Genomic DNA, 17,807 nt, shown 5'->3' with positions numbered 1-17,807 from the left:
ATTGATTTAGAAGTCAACACATCTCAAAATTCCTCTTGATACACATATGCAACTTTATCTTGTTGATATTGAAAATTCCAAAAATCAGCTACTTTCTTTCAGCACTTTTTATGATTTTTTAAATTTATAACCAATATTAGTCTAATTTTGTTCATAAGCCTATTGGACAAATTCCAAGTCTAGTGCTTTTTTCTGCAGAGCACAAAGGAAAATACTTCTCTTAACTGGGTACTTACTGAACTTCATGGGTGTTGGGAATGTGTTTTAAAACTGTGCCAAGGTCCTTCACAGTTCAACATTAAGTGGCCATTGAATGACACAACATTTAATAATCACTGGCTTTCTGATACTTGGCCTTCTAAAAATATAATGCTTAAAACAGACCAGGAGAATAACACATAATACTAATTCCTCAAATTTGTAACATGATAACATAGCTGTAAATCCTAATTATTCATCCCATCATTTTGTTCTTTACAATCATCCTGGGGAGGAGGCAGAATGGAATTAGCCCCATGACTGTGGCAAAGATGAAAAACTAGGGCTTTCACATGGATTTTCTGAAACCAAGTCTAATATTTTTCTACCTTGCATTATTAGGTTTTTCACTGCTGCCAAACTATTAAAAATACTTTAATAAAAAATGCAAATTGTTTATATTTATACTACACCTGATGGCAGTGATGTGTTCTAGACAAACCTTATCTGATTTCCCCCAAATTGTCCAGCATAGTGAATGGATCATATGACACAGCTTTAAAATTCTTAATGCCTTCCTAAAAATGAAGGAATATATGTGTGCATTGTCTCACAAAAGTGTTGTTGTGGCTGAGATGAAAAACCTCAGTTACATGGGCTAAATGCATAGTAAGAAGGCATCTGTTAGCACAGCAGCACCTACAAATTGACAGTTTCAATGGGAGGATATGCAAGAATAATAAAACATATGCAATAGCCATTCACAGCCCTGCCAATTTCTAGGACATCCATATAGAAACACAGTTCCAGCTATTAATAAATAGCTTGTTATGGCAAACACGTTCAAAGCAATACATACATTAAGGAGTTCCAAATTCAGGGGTTGTAGCCACCTTGAAAGGGATAAAATACATGGTATAGCTAAGAATAAGTAAGAACACTGTGAGATTTATTTAGTTAGTTAAATGCATGAAAATATTTTAACTTTTAGACTCAGTATCATATTTTAGTATAAGTCTCATATATATATATTTGCTTTGCTGGTAAAACATTTGTTGGCAGTACAACCACTCATTTTGACCTTTAATTCTACTTTTCCTGTTTTGCTGTATATAGTTCCAAAAGGAATTTGAAATTCTTTCACTTTTAGAAATTCAGGAACTGAGAAATGATATTGCAATATAAGAATCCAATATTAAATCCTCAAGTTCTCAATCAATTTATTATAATCTGAGAGGATTTTTAAAGTTGAAGAGATGAGGCAGTGCCAACAGATAATTTAATTATGTAACAGCCCATATTAACATTACATATATGTTTTACATTCCTTTTGGCTATAAGTGTCTAATGTATTTGTATATTACTATCATTCAAGCAAATACTGTCCATTTCTAAACATTTTTAGTTCACAAAAATGCTTGTCTTTGTCCACCAAGGGTCCTGCAAACAAAACAAAAGATAAAACCCCCACATTTCCTTTTACTCTAAGTAACACAATCACAAAACATTCCAAGTATCATGATGCTCTACCTATTCCAAGACTTGACCTTTTCTGCTGGGTGTGTCTTAATCTCTAATATTTAGATATCTGAGTCACTATTTACCAGGTACTGAGAATGTCAGACAGCTTAAAAGACCAACTTCCCTTCTATCCTTAAATCCACAGCATCCTGGAAGCTTTGTTTATGGTGTCAGTCACTTTTCTAGAAAATTCAGTAATAAGGTGGTGCACTTCAAAAATATGTGGAGTCACTTTCATTGAATTCATTACTTCCATGATTCTGCCAGGTACTCATTATCTGGTTTGAAGTCAGTAAAACAAAAGAATAATTCAAGCCATGGTATTACATGCAGATATAACATTAATTTTCATGATTGTCCTGGATTTATTAGTTTTTTTTTTTTTTTACCTTAGTGATTTTCTTAGGGCATTCTTTATGTCAGTGTGGTAGTTTGAGGCCTTTGTGGACCCCAGAAAAGATCATGTCCTTAGAGCTAATCCATTCCTGTGGGTGTGAACTTATTACAGGTGGGACCTTTTGATGATTCCAGGTAAGGGCCTTTGATTAGATGACTTCAGTAGGGCCTGACTCAGGGTGGGTCTTAATCCTCTTCCTGGAGTCCTTATAAAAACCAGGTGAAGATGGAGAGAGACATAGAGGGAAGCCCTAGAAGCTGACAGAGAGAAGAGCTGCAGAGACAAGTGAAACCCATGGAAGGTGAGAGAGGAAGCCAAAAGCTGAAGCAATGACACCTAGAAGAGAAGGGGGAGACCAGCAGATACCTCCATGTACCTGTCTTCAGGGAGAAAGTATTGCCTGCTGATGCCTTGATTTGGACACTTTTCACAGTCTCAGAACTGTAGGCTTATAAGTTAATAAATTACCATTGTAAAAGCCACCCCATTTCTGTTATATTGCTTTGATGAGGTACATTTATTCTGATACACTCTATTTTTTTAAATTGAGGTAAAATTTATGTCCAGATCTTAAGTATACAAATCACATATACACCAGTGTAACACTCAGGGCAGAACATTACCATCATTTAGAAAGTTCCCTTAACACTTTACAGTGATTTCCCACTCCCTAAGATACACACTGTACTGATTTCTATCACCATAGATTAATTTTGATAGTTTTAAAACTTGATGTAAATGAAGTCATAGTGAGAATCTTTTGATATTTATTAATATCATTGTTTCATATAAGTCCATTTAAAAATAATTACATGATATTCCACTGTATGACTGCTATGATTTTATATCCTTTTCTATATTTGATGGACATTTGGGCTATTTCTGGTTTGGAGTTATTATAAGTAATACTGCTATGACTATTCCTATATAAGATATTTGGAAGATATAAGCATGGCTATATATTAGTTATATACTTCAGTGTTGAAATGCTGGATTGAGGAGGGGGTGGGGATATAAAATTTAATCTTAGTTGTTAAATAATAGCCCAATAGTTTGCAAGAGTGGTTGTAATGATTTATACTCCCATCTATGATGTATGACACCTTGAGTATTTTATATCCTCAGTAACACCTGATAATGCTAATCCTGTCCATTTACACCATTCTGGTAGGGATGTAGTCATTTCTTATTGTGGCTTGATAGGCATTGCTTTGATTACTAATAATGGCAAACATAATTGCATGTGCTTATTTCTCATGTGCATATTTTCTTTAATGAAGTGTCTGTTCAGATTTGTTGGACCCCCTCCCCCCACCAAGATGGCTCCCTCATCTGTTTGCTCATTGTTTTTGCTCATTGTTTGTGCTCTCTGTTTGTGCTAGTTGTCTGCTTGTTGTTTTTGCTCATTGTCTGTTTGCTTTTTTCTTTAGAAGACACCAGAAACTGAACCCAGGACCTCCCATGTAGGAGGTGGGCACTCAACTGCTTGAGCCACATCCACTTTCTGCTTGTTTTTTGTGTTTTTTTTTAACTCGTTATCTGCTCACTGTTTGCTTGTTGTCTGCTCATTGTTTTTGCACATTGTCTGCTCACTGGTTTTGCTCACTGGTTTGTTGTTTGTCCTTTTTAGGAGGAACAGGACCGAACCCAGGACCTCCCATGTGGGAGGCAGGTGCTCAACTGCTTGAGCCACATCCGCTTCCTTTTTATAATTGATTTTAGGAATTCTTTATGCAATCTGTGCACAAAAGCCCTTGGTTAGATTTTGTATTACAAATATTTTCTCTCACCCTCTGGATTGTCCTTTCTTAGTGCTATCCTTGGAAGTAAAGTTTTAAATTTTTATTTTGACTACTTAATCATTTTTTTCTTTTATTGTAAGTACTTTATGTGTCTTCTCTATGTGGTAAAATAATTTATGTAAGATTGGTATTATTTCTTCCTGAAATGTTTGCAAATTTACCAGTGAAGCTATCTGTGCCTGGAATTGTCTTAATGGGAAGATTTGAAACTACAAATTTAATTTTTAACAGATATATATGTATGTAGAATCTACAAAGGTATCCCCTCTTTTACTTAAAATTTGGGCTGTTTTCTTTTTAAAAATGTTTTCTTTTTAGATTATTTTTGTTTCTTTATTTCAAAAAGAAATAAAACAAAATTTTATTACTGTTTCAAAGACTTCTCTTCTTCAGGTTTGCTATTGTTTGTTCTAATTCCTTGATTTCTGTCTTCACATTTATTACCTCCTTCCATCAACTTACTTTAGGTTTAATTTTATTAACTTCTCCTAGATTCTTAAGTTGGAAACACAGATCAGTGGTTTTATCCTTTTCCTCTTTTGTAATACATGCATTTAAAATTATAAAATTTCCTCTAAGCACTGCTTTAGCTGCATCCCACAAAATTGTATGTGTCATGATTTCATGATTATTACAGATGAAATATTTTAAAATTTCTTCTTAACCTGAGAAAATTTATATTACTTGTTCTCTAAAATTAGAAATAAATGAGAAATAAAATTATCCCTAAGGTGTCCTTGTATTTACCATTTTCTAGGTATTAATTAGTTGATTATACTAAATTATAAGTATTAATTGGCCATAGTAGAGTTGGCCTTTAGAATTTGACAGATTTTAACTTTTGATTTATTATTATAAAATAAAATGTATTAAAATATTTTTCCAAAATTGTTTAATATGAAAATATTTGAATTGGGAAGATGCTGCTCAATAACTTGCTCTAGGAGTATGCAATCCTATTTAAAAATGAAGCAATATATCATATCCATTGACAACAGGTGACAGAAACCACAATCACCTGAATATGGTAGTATAAGTCATGTTTATGTCTTTGGGATACGTTTAAAATCAAAGATAAAGCACTAAGAATAAAGAACACTATTGAGAGGTCAAAAATCTGAAAATATAGGCAATTATAGGGGAAAAAATTCTCTAGATGGGACACTATAGGAAAAAAAATGCAGCAATAGATTTTTTAGTTGGGCATGTGACCATCTAACTAAAAACTACATTTCTTAGTCTACCTTGCAGCTATAACTAAATTGTGGCTAAGAGTATGTATGCAGAAGTGTTAAATAACCTCTCCTTTGTCTGATGAAGCTCTTTGCTATTTCTGCTCAGTCATTTGCAGCAACAGATCACAACTCTAATCTGATTATTTCTTGCTTCTCTGAGAGTGGCATCTGAGATCCAAGACTTGACTTTCTTTAAAACATCTATCTTACTATCTATGATTAAATTATATGTTTTTCTGAAAAATTAATAAATTCTGCTTAAACCCCCACAAATGCATTGTGGCTGGTTGGTAATTTCTGTATTGGGAAGCCTAGTAAGCCACAAGCCCTGGATTTTGCCCAGGGAAGGCATAGGCCAATACATTTAGTCACTATTTCCAAAAACATTTATGCAAGGTGTAGAAGAGGCACCTGTCGGAAAAACTCCTCCATCAGGGCCATGGTCCACCGGTGGTGCAGATTCCAGTACTTGGCTGGGTGGCTGATGTCTGCTGCATGGAGAATCAGGGACATGGCTTTGGCTCTGTCAATCCTGTCAAACCAAGAATGTGCTCAAATTATTAAACCAAAGCAACCAATTACAGTCTTTTCCCAGGCCAAGCCCATGGAACTTCATAAGGAGAAGAAAATAGTTACCCTTCAGACTGCTGCAAACTGTTTCTTATAGTTTTAATTTGCTGGAAGTGACCTGACATGTCTGTAGATAAAACCATTTCGATCACTAAGTTCCGAAGATCTCTGTAAAAATATCAAAAGGAAAAAGTTCAGTTGGCACTTGATTATTCTGAAATGAAACAGAACCTCAAATATCATGAATCATATTTATTTTTCTTAATTCATATGAGTACAATAGATGCTACTTTTTTTTAAATTATAAAAGTGCTCACAAAAGTTTAACATTTCATAGTGTAACCCTCATGGATTTAGGAAGTTACCAAGAGAGTTATCTGAGAATGATACTGTTTGGCATCTCCCTATAAAAACTAGATGCTTCTCCCTATCTCTCCCATCCCTTCCCCCACTCATAATTCCTTAATATTGTTTTTATACCTGAAAGAATGATAGGCAATTTTAAGAGAAAACTATTCTACATACAGTATTTGCATTCTTTGAATGAAAAACATAACCTGGTGAGGCTTGAGACCATTCTAAATCCATAATGCCAAGAAATTAAAGGCCCAGGGTCTGAGGAAAGAGGGATGAGGGGAATAGATTCTCAACACCCTCCCTTCTACTTCCTAATTTTGTACCTTTTTAATAAAACTACTACTATTAATAAAACCACTACCACATATTCAGTATTTATTCATTCCATTTGCATTGTTGTATGTGCTTTCAATATATTAAGGAATTTTAATCCTCATAACAGCCTGTTGCTTTCCATCTGACGAAACTGAGTGTTTGCCCAGAGTCACACAGCATGTTGCAGAGACAAGACCCAACCCCAAGATTTCCCACACCCAAAGCTAATACCTGGACCACTTCACTGCACCAACTCTGCATCATGAGTAACCCAGAAAAGCCAAGATGCCAAAGTGAGTGGGCGTTCGCTGTTTAAATATATGGGACCCTGACCCTATATATCTTATTAGAGTCATCAATACTATTGAGAGTATTAATGAAGAAACTGAAAATATGGTGAACATATCCCAAAGCTTGTGCTTGAAGAACTCATTCTCACACCAAGTAGAAATGAATCACCCAGCAAAGGTCTGCATGTTCCTCAGCTTATTGTTTGTTCTGTACAGAAAGATAATAAAAACAATCACTTATACTGGGAACTATATTTTGTTTTCATTCTGCAGTACTGCGTGAAGAGAACTAGGGTGTCCAGTAGAGTAAGTTGATTAAAGGTGTGAGTAAACTTGAATTATGATTTTGTCTCAAAGGTGTTTTACCTAAAGATGGTATGGTTCAATGATTTGTTTTAATAACAACTAGTATTGGAGGTACTTGTTGAAAATTACAGGGTGCTCATTAGGTGGGAGACATGAGAAATCAATACTCTGCTTTACTGTTCATGATGATGGATAAAGGAAGAGAAACTATTAAGATAGGTGATAAGATTATTCTCAATTATATGTTATTAATAGACCCATATTCCAATAGCAACTGAATGAAAATACTCATATTAACTAAAGAAAATGAGACAAAATTTAGATCAAATCTATAAGAATGTAATGAATGCATCATACCTTTGCATGGTGTGACCAGTAAATCCTAAATATTATTAATAATTGACCTACAATATGTCAATAAACTCAGCAAAATAGCACACAAGGGAAATGTTACATAACTTCTGAATTGTTCTTGTCAAAACTTTTAAAACTTGTGGGGAGCCACCCGCTGCGAGGTCTGTTTACAGCCTCCAACAACATGGCGGATTTCATAATTACTACAGCCCTGCCCTGCCATTTCCTTCTTCTTCTTCCTCTTTGTTTCTTTGTTCTCCCCTTCCCGCCACAACTCTGGTGACCACAGCAGTACGCATGCGCAAGGCGCGAAACTCCGCAGACCCGGCACGAACTTTCAGCCAATCCCCTCCTTGGACGTCTGCCACCCACAAGACCAGCCTATCACCTATGGACACGTTCCCTTCCCTCAGTATAAATTCCCATACTCTACCCCCAATAAACGAGGCTTGATCAGAATCCTGTCTTGCCTCCATTCTTTCTTGTCTCCTGCCCCCCACTTCTTCCCACAGGCCCCTGGAATCTGCCCGCGCCCGTTCGGGACAAAAACTATTTATTCTTACTTCATAAAGGTGTTTTATGAAATAAGCAGATAGACAAACAGAAAACCTAGAAGCCTTTCTTGAAGAAGACATCCCAATTTTAATTTTTGGTAAAACAGTATCAAGGTTATAGTAGCAAACAGATCTTTTGTAGTTTTTGGAAACAGTATTAGCTCTAGTAAATTCAACAATCTACATAATCTGCAGGTGTATTAGTTAGCCAAAGGGGTGCTGATGCAAAGTACCAGAAATCTATTGGCTTTTATAAAGGGTATTTATTTGGAGTAAAAACTTACTGTTACAAACCTTAAAGAGTCCAACTAAAGGCTGCTTTCTCACCAAAGTCTGTTGTCACATGTTGAAGCAAGATGGTGGGTGATCTCTGTCTCAGGCCTTCTCAGCTGCTCACCTGCTCAGCTACTGTGTTCTCTTCAGCTATAAACTATCAGGCAAATGACTCATCTCTCTTCCTGGGGCTTTAGCTATTTGGGTCTTCTCTTTTCTGTCACATGGCAGTACTAAACTGACCAAATTCTTTCCTCTTCCACGTGTCATCTTGAGTGAGTGTCCATGTACATCAGCCCACCAAGGGGGCAGGGACTCAACCAGAGTCATGCCCTACTGACATGGTCAAATCAAAAGCCCTAAATTGATTTAATCAAGTAAACTTAAAACCTTTGAATTTAATACACTCAAAGGGTATCATATCCAGAGGAACAGACTAGCTTACAAACATAATCTTTCTTTTTGGGGATTCATAAATAATCTCAAACTGCCACACTCCACCCTCTGAATCCCAAAAGAGATATTACAATATTAAAAAAACACAAACCTTAAATCAGTAACAATGCTAAGCACAAAATTACATCACAATCAGTTTATAGAAATAGTTTGTCTTGGGGCAAAGTCCCTCTGGCTGTAAAACTGTGAAACTTAGAAAATTTATTATCTGCTTCCAATACACAAAGAGACAAACATAAGATAAACATTTGCCTTAGCACAAGTAGAATTAGGGAGGGAAACTTGTTACTGGTCACCATCATTTCCAAAAACCTGTAGGGTATACTCTACTAGATTTCAAAGTCTGAGAGTCATTCTTAAGCTAATGGTTTCTTCCCCTCCTTGGGGTCTCAAGTGGGCCCAACCTTTCCACAGGCTTTTCCAATGGCCATTTCCTTGGTTCCACTTTCATCAAGCATCTGGATGCTCCAGAATTTACCCTCCAAGAATGTTGGGGTGATGGACACACTTTACCAATCTCTGGGGTAGAGTCCCAACCCCCTTAGTACTGTGATGTGGCAGCAACATACTCCCTAATCTCTGGCATACAGGCTCAACCTCCTCAGAAGAGTGAGGTGGTGACTTGCCCTTCCCCAATTTATGGGGAACAGCCCCACCCTCTCAGAGTACTGGGGTGGTAACCCCACTGTCCCCAACCCTTGGGGAATATGCTCCACCCTCTCTGTAGCCTTGGGTGACAAAACACTCCCTGAAGAGTGGGCTGGAAGATCCACACTCTTCAAATGCCAGGGCATATGCACCCTCTCTGAATACAAGGGTGGGGTTCGTTCCTCTCTCAGTCCAGGGAAATGTCTTAATTCCACGTCTCAGCTTCCATGGTTTTCCTCTTAAAGCTGTTTTCCCTTCCATCTCCCCCCTCTCTGTCTCTTTCAGTCCAGGCTAACAGTGGTTTTGTTCATACAAATTTCACAAAAAGCTTATTGGTTTAAGATGCTAGAAGCAGTGGTCTAAGTCATCAGACAGTAAGATTTTACACAAGTTTTTCCTAGATAAATGTATTTTCAATACTGACTTACAAGGTCCAAGTTTAGTTACCTCTTCAAATGGGGAACTATCATCTGGAAGCTTGATTTCCAGAGGCTTAGAATTTCTGGAATCAGTTTCTGTTTTCTTTGTGCCCAACAATTCAGTTCTTACCTTATCTCTTTCCTCTAACATCTTGCTGTAAACTACAAGGAGAAGCCAGGCTACCTTTTCCACATTTTGTTTGGAAATCTCTTTGGCTAAATAGCCAAGCTCATAATTTTCAAATTCCGCCTTCCATATAACATCAGGAGTCAATCTTTCTAAATTCTCTGCAACTTTAAAACATGGATCATCTTTCCTCCACTTTCCAATAATAGTTTCATCATTTACCTCTAAGGCCTCATCAAAAGTCTCTTTAGTGTTCATATTCCTAACAACAGTCTCTTCAAAACAATCTAGGCCTTTTCTATCAAGCATTTCACAATTCCTCCAAAAAAATACCCTTTACCCATTCATAAAATTGTTCCAGCATTTTTAAAAAAGATTTATTTATTTATTTATTTATTTCCCCTTCCCCTGCCCAGTTGTCTGTTCTCTGTATCTATTTGCTGCGTTGCCTTCTTTGTCCGCTTCTGTTGTCAGCGGCATGGGAATCTGTGTTTCTTTTTGTTGCATCATCTTGTTGTGTCAGCTCACCATGTGGGTGGTGTCATTCTTAGGCAGACTGCACTTTCTTTCACGCTGGGCAGCTCTGCTTATGGGGTGCACTCCTTGCGCGTGGGGCTCCCCTACACGGGGGACACCCCTGCGTGGCACAGCACTCCTTGTGCACATCAGCACTGCACGTGGGTCAGCTCCACACTGGTCAAGGAGGTCTGGGGTTTGAACCACGGACCTCCCATGTGGTAGACGGACGCCCTAACCACTGGGCCAAGTCCGCTTCCAGTTCCAGCATTTGGTAATTGCAAAAGCACCACCCCACTCTCTGTACCAAAATCTGTATTAGTCAGCCAAAGTGGTGCTGATGCAAAGTACCAGAAATCTGTTGGCTTTTATAAAGGGTATTTATTTGGGGTAAAAGCTTACAGTTACAAGACCCTAAAGAGTTCAACTCAAAGCTGCTTTCTCATCAAAGTCTGTTGTCATGTGTTGAAGCAAGATGGCGGGTGATCTCTGCCAGGTCTCTCAGCCCTTCACAGCTGCTTAGCTTCTCTGTTCTCTTCAGTTGCAACTATCAGGCAAATGGTTCATCTCTCTTTCTGGGGCTTTATCTGTTTGAGCCTTCTCCTTTCTATCACATGGCAGGACCAAAATGACCAAGTTCTCTCCTCTTCCGTGTGTCTTATTGAGTGAGTGTCCATTTATATCAGCCCAAAAATGGGGTGGGACTTAACCAAAGTCATGCCCTACTGACATGGCCAAATCAAAAGCCCTAAATTGATTTAATCAAGTAAACTTAAAACCTTTTAATTTAATACAATCAAAGGGTATCATACCCAGAGGAGAAGACCAACTTACAAGCATAATCTTTCTTTTTGGGGATTCATAAATAATCTCTAACTGTCACAGTAGCTTTCTGTTAAAACAGCTCTATACAAACCCTTCAATTAGGATGACTCTGAGAACTTACTGACCAGAAATTTACAGAATATTACAGTAGTGAATGATTAGAACAAATTTTAAAGATGTTGAAGAAAAAAGTGATAAAATCACATTGATACAACAAAAGAATCAATGTTGACAAAGGAAAATGAATATTATAACTGTTACCTCTGGGAGTGATCTTCACTGACAAAGAAATGAACTTACCCTCTAAATATAAATAATCTTTTTCCTGGGCTCTTGGAAATGTGTCCTATTTGGGATATTTGGAAACATCCTTTTTTCTACCTCTGCTCTTCTGTTTTCCACATAGCAGTCAACAATGGTCCCTTTAAAATCCTTTCACAATCGGATCTTGGCCTTTCTTGGCCTGAAGCCTCTTAGTCTACTGTCTCGCCTAGAATAAAATGAAAGGCCTGAACTGTGTCCCCCAAATTGAGAGCCTCCTTCTCTGCCCCTTCCCCCACCTTAGAGTGTTTTCTGCAGTTGCAAAAGTGAGCCCCTATTTCTGGAACTGGCCTTGAATAATTAGGAAGTTTTTAACATTTGGAAGAGTAACCATGGGAGATAATGGCTTGCTTTAAACCCTGAATCTACCTTTTATGATTACAGATAGGAAGAGGAAAGACATTCTTGATCTCATGTCACTTCATGTCGTTTTTCTTTGGATACGCTTTTTAAAAATTTCCTTTTTAAACCTTTAACATCTGTATTCGAATGTTGGGTAACCTTTTTCAGCTCACTCACTGACACTTCACAAGATCTCAATGAGGGACAGGCAGCCCTAAACCTGGAGTCCTAAGCACGAGGCAATCCCGGAATGGTCCAGTTTTGCTGAATGCAAACTTTCAGAGGGAATTTTCTAAGTCCCCAGAGGAATATAATGTGACAAAGTTTATGTCAGATTATTGAACTGAATTCTGGCCAGTGCTGACACCTACTTTTTAGGAGAACAGCCACCTACAGGGGACAAGAGCCCCTGCAGGCATCAGAAGAGAAAGGAAAAGCTTCCCTGGGGGCCTGTGGTGACTCCTCTTCCCTGCACAGTTTCGTTGCAAGTTCCCCTGCAGCAGTCTGCATGGCCAACCCCAAGGTAAAGCATTTGGTTGAGAACCTCCCAATCTATGATAGGTTGTGTTTGTTATAACATATAACTATTTACTTTGCAATGCGTTTCCTTAAGGTGCCGGAAAAAAAGAAAACAAATTATAGCAAGAAGTGATTTGGTTACATATGACTAAAATGCTGACTTGCTTTTCCTTGAATTGAAAACAAATGCTAAGTAGTTGTCTTTGACATCCTATAGATAATATCTATGCGGCCCAGACAAAGCAAATGTGGGGGCGACACCTAAAGTCCATGAGCCTGAAAAGCTCGCGTATTCATTCTTACAAAATCCTGGGTAAATCCTGGGTACCTCTTGCATGCAAGTTCTACCATTGCCCCACTGGTATGATATAGAGGAACGTGTAACAAAAGACTGTCTTGATTATTCCCGTAGAGTCCCACATCTGGGTCTTTGCCCTGCTTGAAATGCAGTAGGTGGACTTAGGAGGCAGACGATCTCTACCTAGGTAGGGAGGGACTCTAAACCTGGAGTGGTCAGGCAGACACTAATTTGCAAAAATGTAAAACAATGACACTTCTCACAAATTCTGTTTTGTTTTACAAAATAGTTATTTTTAAATATTAATGTATTTTTGTTAACATTTCATATGAAAAATATTTTAAAATATTTTTACATTTTAAAATAAACTAATAAATATTTTAAACTTTCTTCAGTTATGAGAGACCCTGAAGGACTGAGAATTTTGCCTCCATAGCTCTTCCTCTGTACTGCCTTTAATAAAGTCCAGATGTCCAAACAATGGTTGCTAATAGGCAAGAACAATAATTCTCTTCCAGAAACTACCTAAATTTTGGTCCACGCCCTCCTGCTAAAACCTCATAGACCATCTTCTTTAAGTTAGTACACTCCTTTGGAGCCTTCACATGCCAAGCATTTTTCAAATTCAAGTTTATGCTAATATTCTCTAGTTGATTGTTTTTCCATACAGTTTTAATTTCTAACATGGTAAAGATCAATATATAACACATATAATCAGGATGATAAATTTCAAAGATCATAAAGGGGTTCAAAGCTCAAAAAATTGCTTATATCAAATAGATATATGCAGACTTGAGAATATACAAGGAATAATAAATGCACAGTAACCTAAATGATGTACAATAACCTAAATGAATATAACGATTTTCTCACTAACAGTGCTTTCTAGGGAGGCAGATCTGTAATTATGGGCCCAACAGAATAAATGGATTTCACTTTTAATTTATATACTTGCTTTTTGTCTCTAACTCTTAAAAGAAAAAATTGTGTTGTGTACATTAATTCTGTATGGGCAAAGCTCTATAGTTTGCCAGTCTGTAAGGTTTCTGAATTTCTGCGACCTATGGTTGATTTCCATAACATAAAAGGATGATTTGTTTTGTGAGACATATACATGCTTTAGAAAAAAAAATACAAATTTCAGTGGAGAAATTATGAGGTTCACTAGTGGAAATAAACATTAAAATTAAATTTGGACAGTTTCAAATCTTAAGTTAGGTAAAGTGTATCTCCCACCATCCTTCCCCTCTCTTCCTTCTCCCTTGTCATCAGTATCTTGTATCAAGAATTGAAAGTGGGAAAGATTAGCCATGTAGAGTTGAAAGATAAAAATATAGATATCCAGTTAGATAGAAATTTTAATGTCTTTTGTCCCATGCAGTATTTAAGACACAAAAAAATTTTTTTCTTTATCTGAAATTCAAATTTAAGTAGGCATCCTTTATTTTCATTTGATAAATATAGCAATTCTATTGTCAAGTTAAGGAAATGATCATGTCCAAAATGTAAAGAAGAAAGGAGGAGAACCTATGGTGAGTGGTAGGGTTGTTATTTTTCAATGCATGTCAACAGTATCACCTTTACATGTTATTTGTATTACACAAAGAGATGACTTAGGAACACATGTACCATTTCCCCCTGCCCTTGGGTCATTTTAGTATATTATTAATGTTCAAATATTTTAATTCTTTATTTAAAAAAAAAATGAAATCCACATATAGACAAGTGAAATATGAAGTGATTGGGATAAGAGTAAAATTTTGAATTTTTATAGGATCACTTGATTAAAAATTGAGCAGAGTTCATTTTGGAGAGTATGTAATTATCCTGAAGTATCTCTTGTGTGGTGTGTCATCTTATAGATTGGTTATAATGCATATATAGTTGTTGAATTAACCTGTTCCATGTAACAGAGACTGGCCCCTTAATAAAGTCTTCCAGGTTGTTCCAATCTTCTTCAAAGTCACCCATTCAATTGATACTGGGTTTGTAGCATGGGTCACTTTAAATCACATAATTTATCATTTCCTTGCAATTAAATTTCCTCTAGTCTTCCTCTGAAACTTACCTCCAGTCATCTTTGGATAAATTTGCCATAATATTCATTTCTTCTTCTTGCATAAGTCGGTAAGCTGCACTTACATGGTGATTCTCAAGAACAGAACGATCATTATACAAAATGGCAGAATCTGACCTAAGAATAAAAACACAATGCTCAGTATAGAATTTTTTTAAGACTTCATAGCGTCTAGCAAAAGCTAGTCAAATTTCAAGACATTCTGAGTGAAAATCCTACAATTGAATACCTAAAATTGTGGACATACTGAGATTCCTTTTAATTATCATAGTTTAAATGCCCTAGTTTATGCCCTTTCCTTTCAATTTGTAATCCAGATACCTGTGAAATAGCCTAGCTATGCCAAGGAGAAAAAAAAAATTACTTAGCATTCTTATTCAATCAGTAAATAAATAAACTTCTTTGTACCCATTTCAGATCATTGATTACCAGTCCTACTCTATTGGACTAAAATTACTTTAGGGTAGGGAGTGGACAGGATGACTAAAATCATTTGGCCTATTTATGATTCTAGCATTTCCTTACTTATGATTCTGTGTTTAACTTTGAAAAATACAGGATCATTTGCTTTAAATTAAACTGGTGACAGTCATTTGTTAGGACAGCATTTAAAGTGTATGTTTCAATACAATTTATACTGAACATTTTGTTTTAATTTAAATATTTTAAGTATTTAAAAATATTTAAATATTTTAAGTATTTAAAAATATTTAAATATATTTAAAAATATATTTTAAAATATTCATGAAGTGAGGGTTTTTATTGCTTACCTGTCCCCTTGTATCATTTCATAATCAATTAAACTACTCCAAATTGCCTTGTTGAATCTGGCATTCTAGCACAAAATTCTAAATATTCCAAGCATTTTCAGATCTGTATCTGCTTCCCCTTATTCTATCCTCTAGTTGCCAGATCATTGTGCAAGTAGAGTAGAAGCAGTGCTAGTACAGCCAATGACTTAAAATGGTGAACCCCTTCATTTACCTTGGCAAGTTGGAGGAAGAACAACAAATATAGGAGAAGGAAAGTCAAGCTGAAAGTGTAGCAAATTTGCTGTCACTTCCCCTAACACCAAGGCTTCTCTCACTTTCCTTCCTCTAGGTAGATGTATACCCTGTCAGCAGTTTTCCTTTTGCCTGTCTCAATAAGACTTTCTGTTTCAGGCTTTTGGTAAGTATAATCCTAGTTAAAACCCAGCATTGGCACTACTACTGAATGTTTGCCAACAACAAATAAAGAAACTAAAGAAGTCTGGCCTTTGCTACGAGCAACCTACCCAAGATCTGTATCTGATAGTCTGCCAGATAACAAAATTTCATATTAACCCAACATAGAGGAAATGACCTATCAGACAATAGAATAATGACTTCCTCCTTTCTTGCTAGTACTATCATAAAGGTGGAATGACGTAGGCATTTAGCTAATAGCACATATCTCTAAAATAGATTTCCTTTTAGAGATCTCAGCTAAGGCCTAGAAATTCCTTAACCAACAATCATAGCTCAATACACAGAATGCTGAACAAGGAAAGCATACATGCATTGCTTACTTAAGTGGGAATTAAGATCTTGCCCAAGTAAAACACATTGTTTATTCCCAGAAGTTGCTGAGAACATGGGAAAACTGTGATTTGCCAATTATATATCACTGACATCAAATGGCCCCAAATCTAGCCAAGGCACTTTTGTCAGGTTTAGTACATGATCTGGCTACATAATATCACTGTCTCTTCCTTTCAGAAACAAGCAAAGATGTGTTTTTTATCTAGAATTAATTGAAACAAAATGTGTGTCTCATAAATTCAACAAGATACTGTAAATATGGCATGGTCTTAATGTTTATTGAGATGGTCTCTAACTGCTAAGAAAAGAACAGGACTCTAAGCAACATCCAGTATCCATGGTAACATGTAGCTCAGCATTTTCTTTTCATGAAGAAGAAATTATATCCATTTATTTACACTTTCAAGGATTTCATAAATTATAATATCTGTATGGAACCAAAATCTATCCTCGCACTATGCACTAAATTACTTTTCAGTCATTTTGTATTGTGAATTAAATGGATTTTCATGTTAGAAAAGCACTCTAAATCCAAATAGCAAAGAATAAGATAAAATACAAAAATTTTTCAAATCTTATTTCTCCTTGGACAAAATGTTAAGGCAATAGTGAGAATTGAAAAAAAAATGCTGCATTTGTGATCATTGCAAAATTTTCATTTGCAGAATTTTCAAGCTCATTAGAATTAGCCCATTAAATAATTGACCCTTGTAGACAAATTATTAAAAAATGGTAAAAATGCAGAACGTTTGTTTCATTTTATACAGTGTTTAAATGTAAATTTGGGAAATAGTTCTCTTCCTTCTCTTATTCCTTCTTCATCTTGGAGTAAAAGAATAGGCCAATCAGGGCTCTCCATCCAGTTGCACATGAATGGTAAAAGGAAAAACCTAGAAGAAATGATCTCATTCTGCTGCTGAAGATGGCACATCCATTGCCTTCACTTATACATTGGTTACAAATCACCTGCTTGTTGCCGCCTTTCTCCACCCCTCCTCCCCTTCCACCTCCCGCCGTCCTTCCCGCCAGTCCCGCCCATATTGCCAACCCACAATCTGCCCTCTTCCCCAGTAACTGCTTACCTCAGGTCTATCCATCAGCTTCAGCCTGTCCACAGCCGCCCCTTAGCCAACCCTCCCTTCATCACGCCCCTCCCTCTACCCAACCCTATATAGCTAAGTGTACTTCCGTAATAAAGCAGACCTGTTCTTGCGCTCAAGCGGTCTCCGTGGTTTTTCCCCAATCGCGCGTCCCCCACGCCTGGAGAACCGGTGTTCCCTCTTGGGGCACCCCCCGCCGGTGGTTCGGCAGGAGCAAGCCCCCCCGACTCTTGGGCCTGAGCGAGGACGAAACCCTCTCGCTCAGCTACAACTGGCGCCCAACGTGGCAGCTCCTCCCCCGGCCCCTCTCTGCTGCTGCTGCTGCTGTGATCGTCCTCCTCTCCAGGTAGGGACCCCTCGCCCGGACGAGCCCCAAGGGACCCCTCGACGTCGTCCCGTCCCTATCCCGTCATGGGCGCCTCTTT

The 17,807-nt window shown here is 37.1% G+C and overlaps 1 protein-coding gene across 8 annotated transcripts in view; it reads right to left on the bottom strand.

Annotated features, from left to right (window-relative positions):
- PDE1A (phosphodiesterase 1A) overlaps positions 1-17,807 on the bottom strand; it is a 609,100-nt gene that overhangs the window by 114,161 nt on the left and 477,132 nt on the right. For all 8 annotated transcript variants that reach the window (XM_071216230.1, XM_071216229.1, XM_071216231.1 and 5 more), the window contains 3 exons: positions 14,712-14,837; positions 5,790-5,891; positions 5,565-5,685 (listed from right to left, as the gene is read on the bottom strand). In XM_071216230.1, the coding sequence (XP_071072331.1) occupies positions 5,565-5,685; positions 5,790-5,891; positions 14,712-14,837 (349 nt within the window). The remainder of the gene's footprint in view (positions 1-5,564; positions 5,686-5,789; positions 5,892-14,711; positions 14,838-17,807) is intronic.

Source organism: Dasypus novemcinctus, chromosome 7, assembly GCF_030445035.2.
Source record: "Dasypus novemcinctus isolate mDasNov1 chromosome 7, mDasNov1.1.hap2, whole genome shotgun sequence".
Classification (NCBI taxonomy): Eukaryota; Metazoa; Chordata; class Mammalia; order Cingulata; family Dasypodidae; genus Dasypus; species Dasypus novemcinctus.
This window is presented reverse-complemented; position numbering and strand designations above follow the sequence as displayed.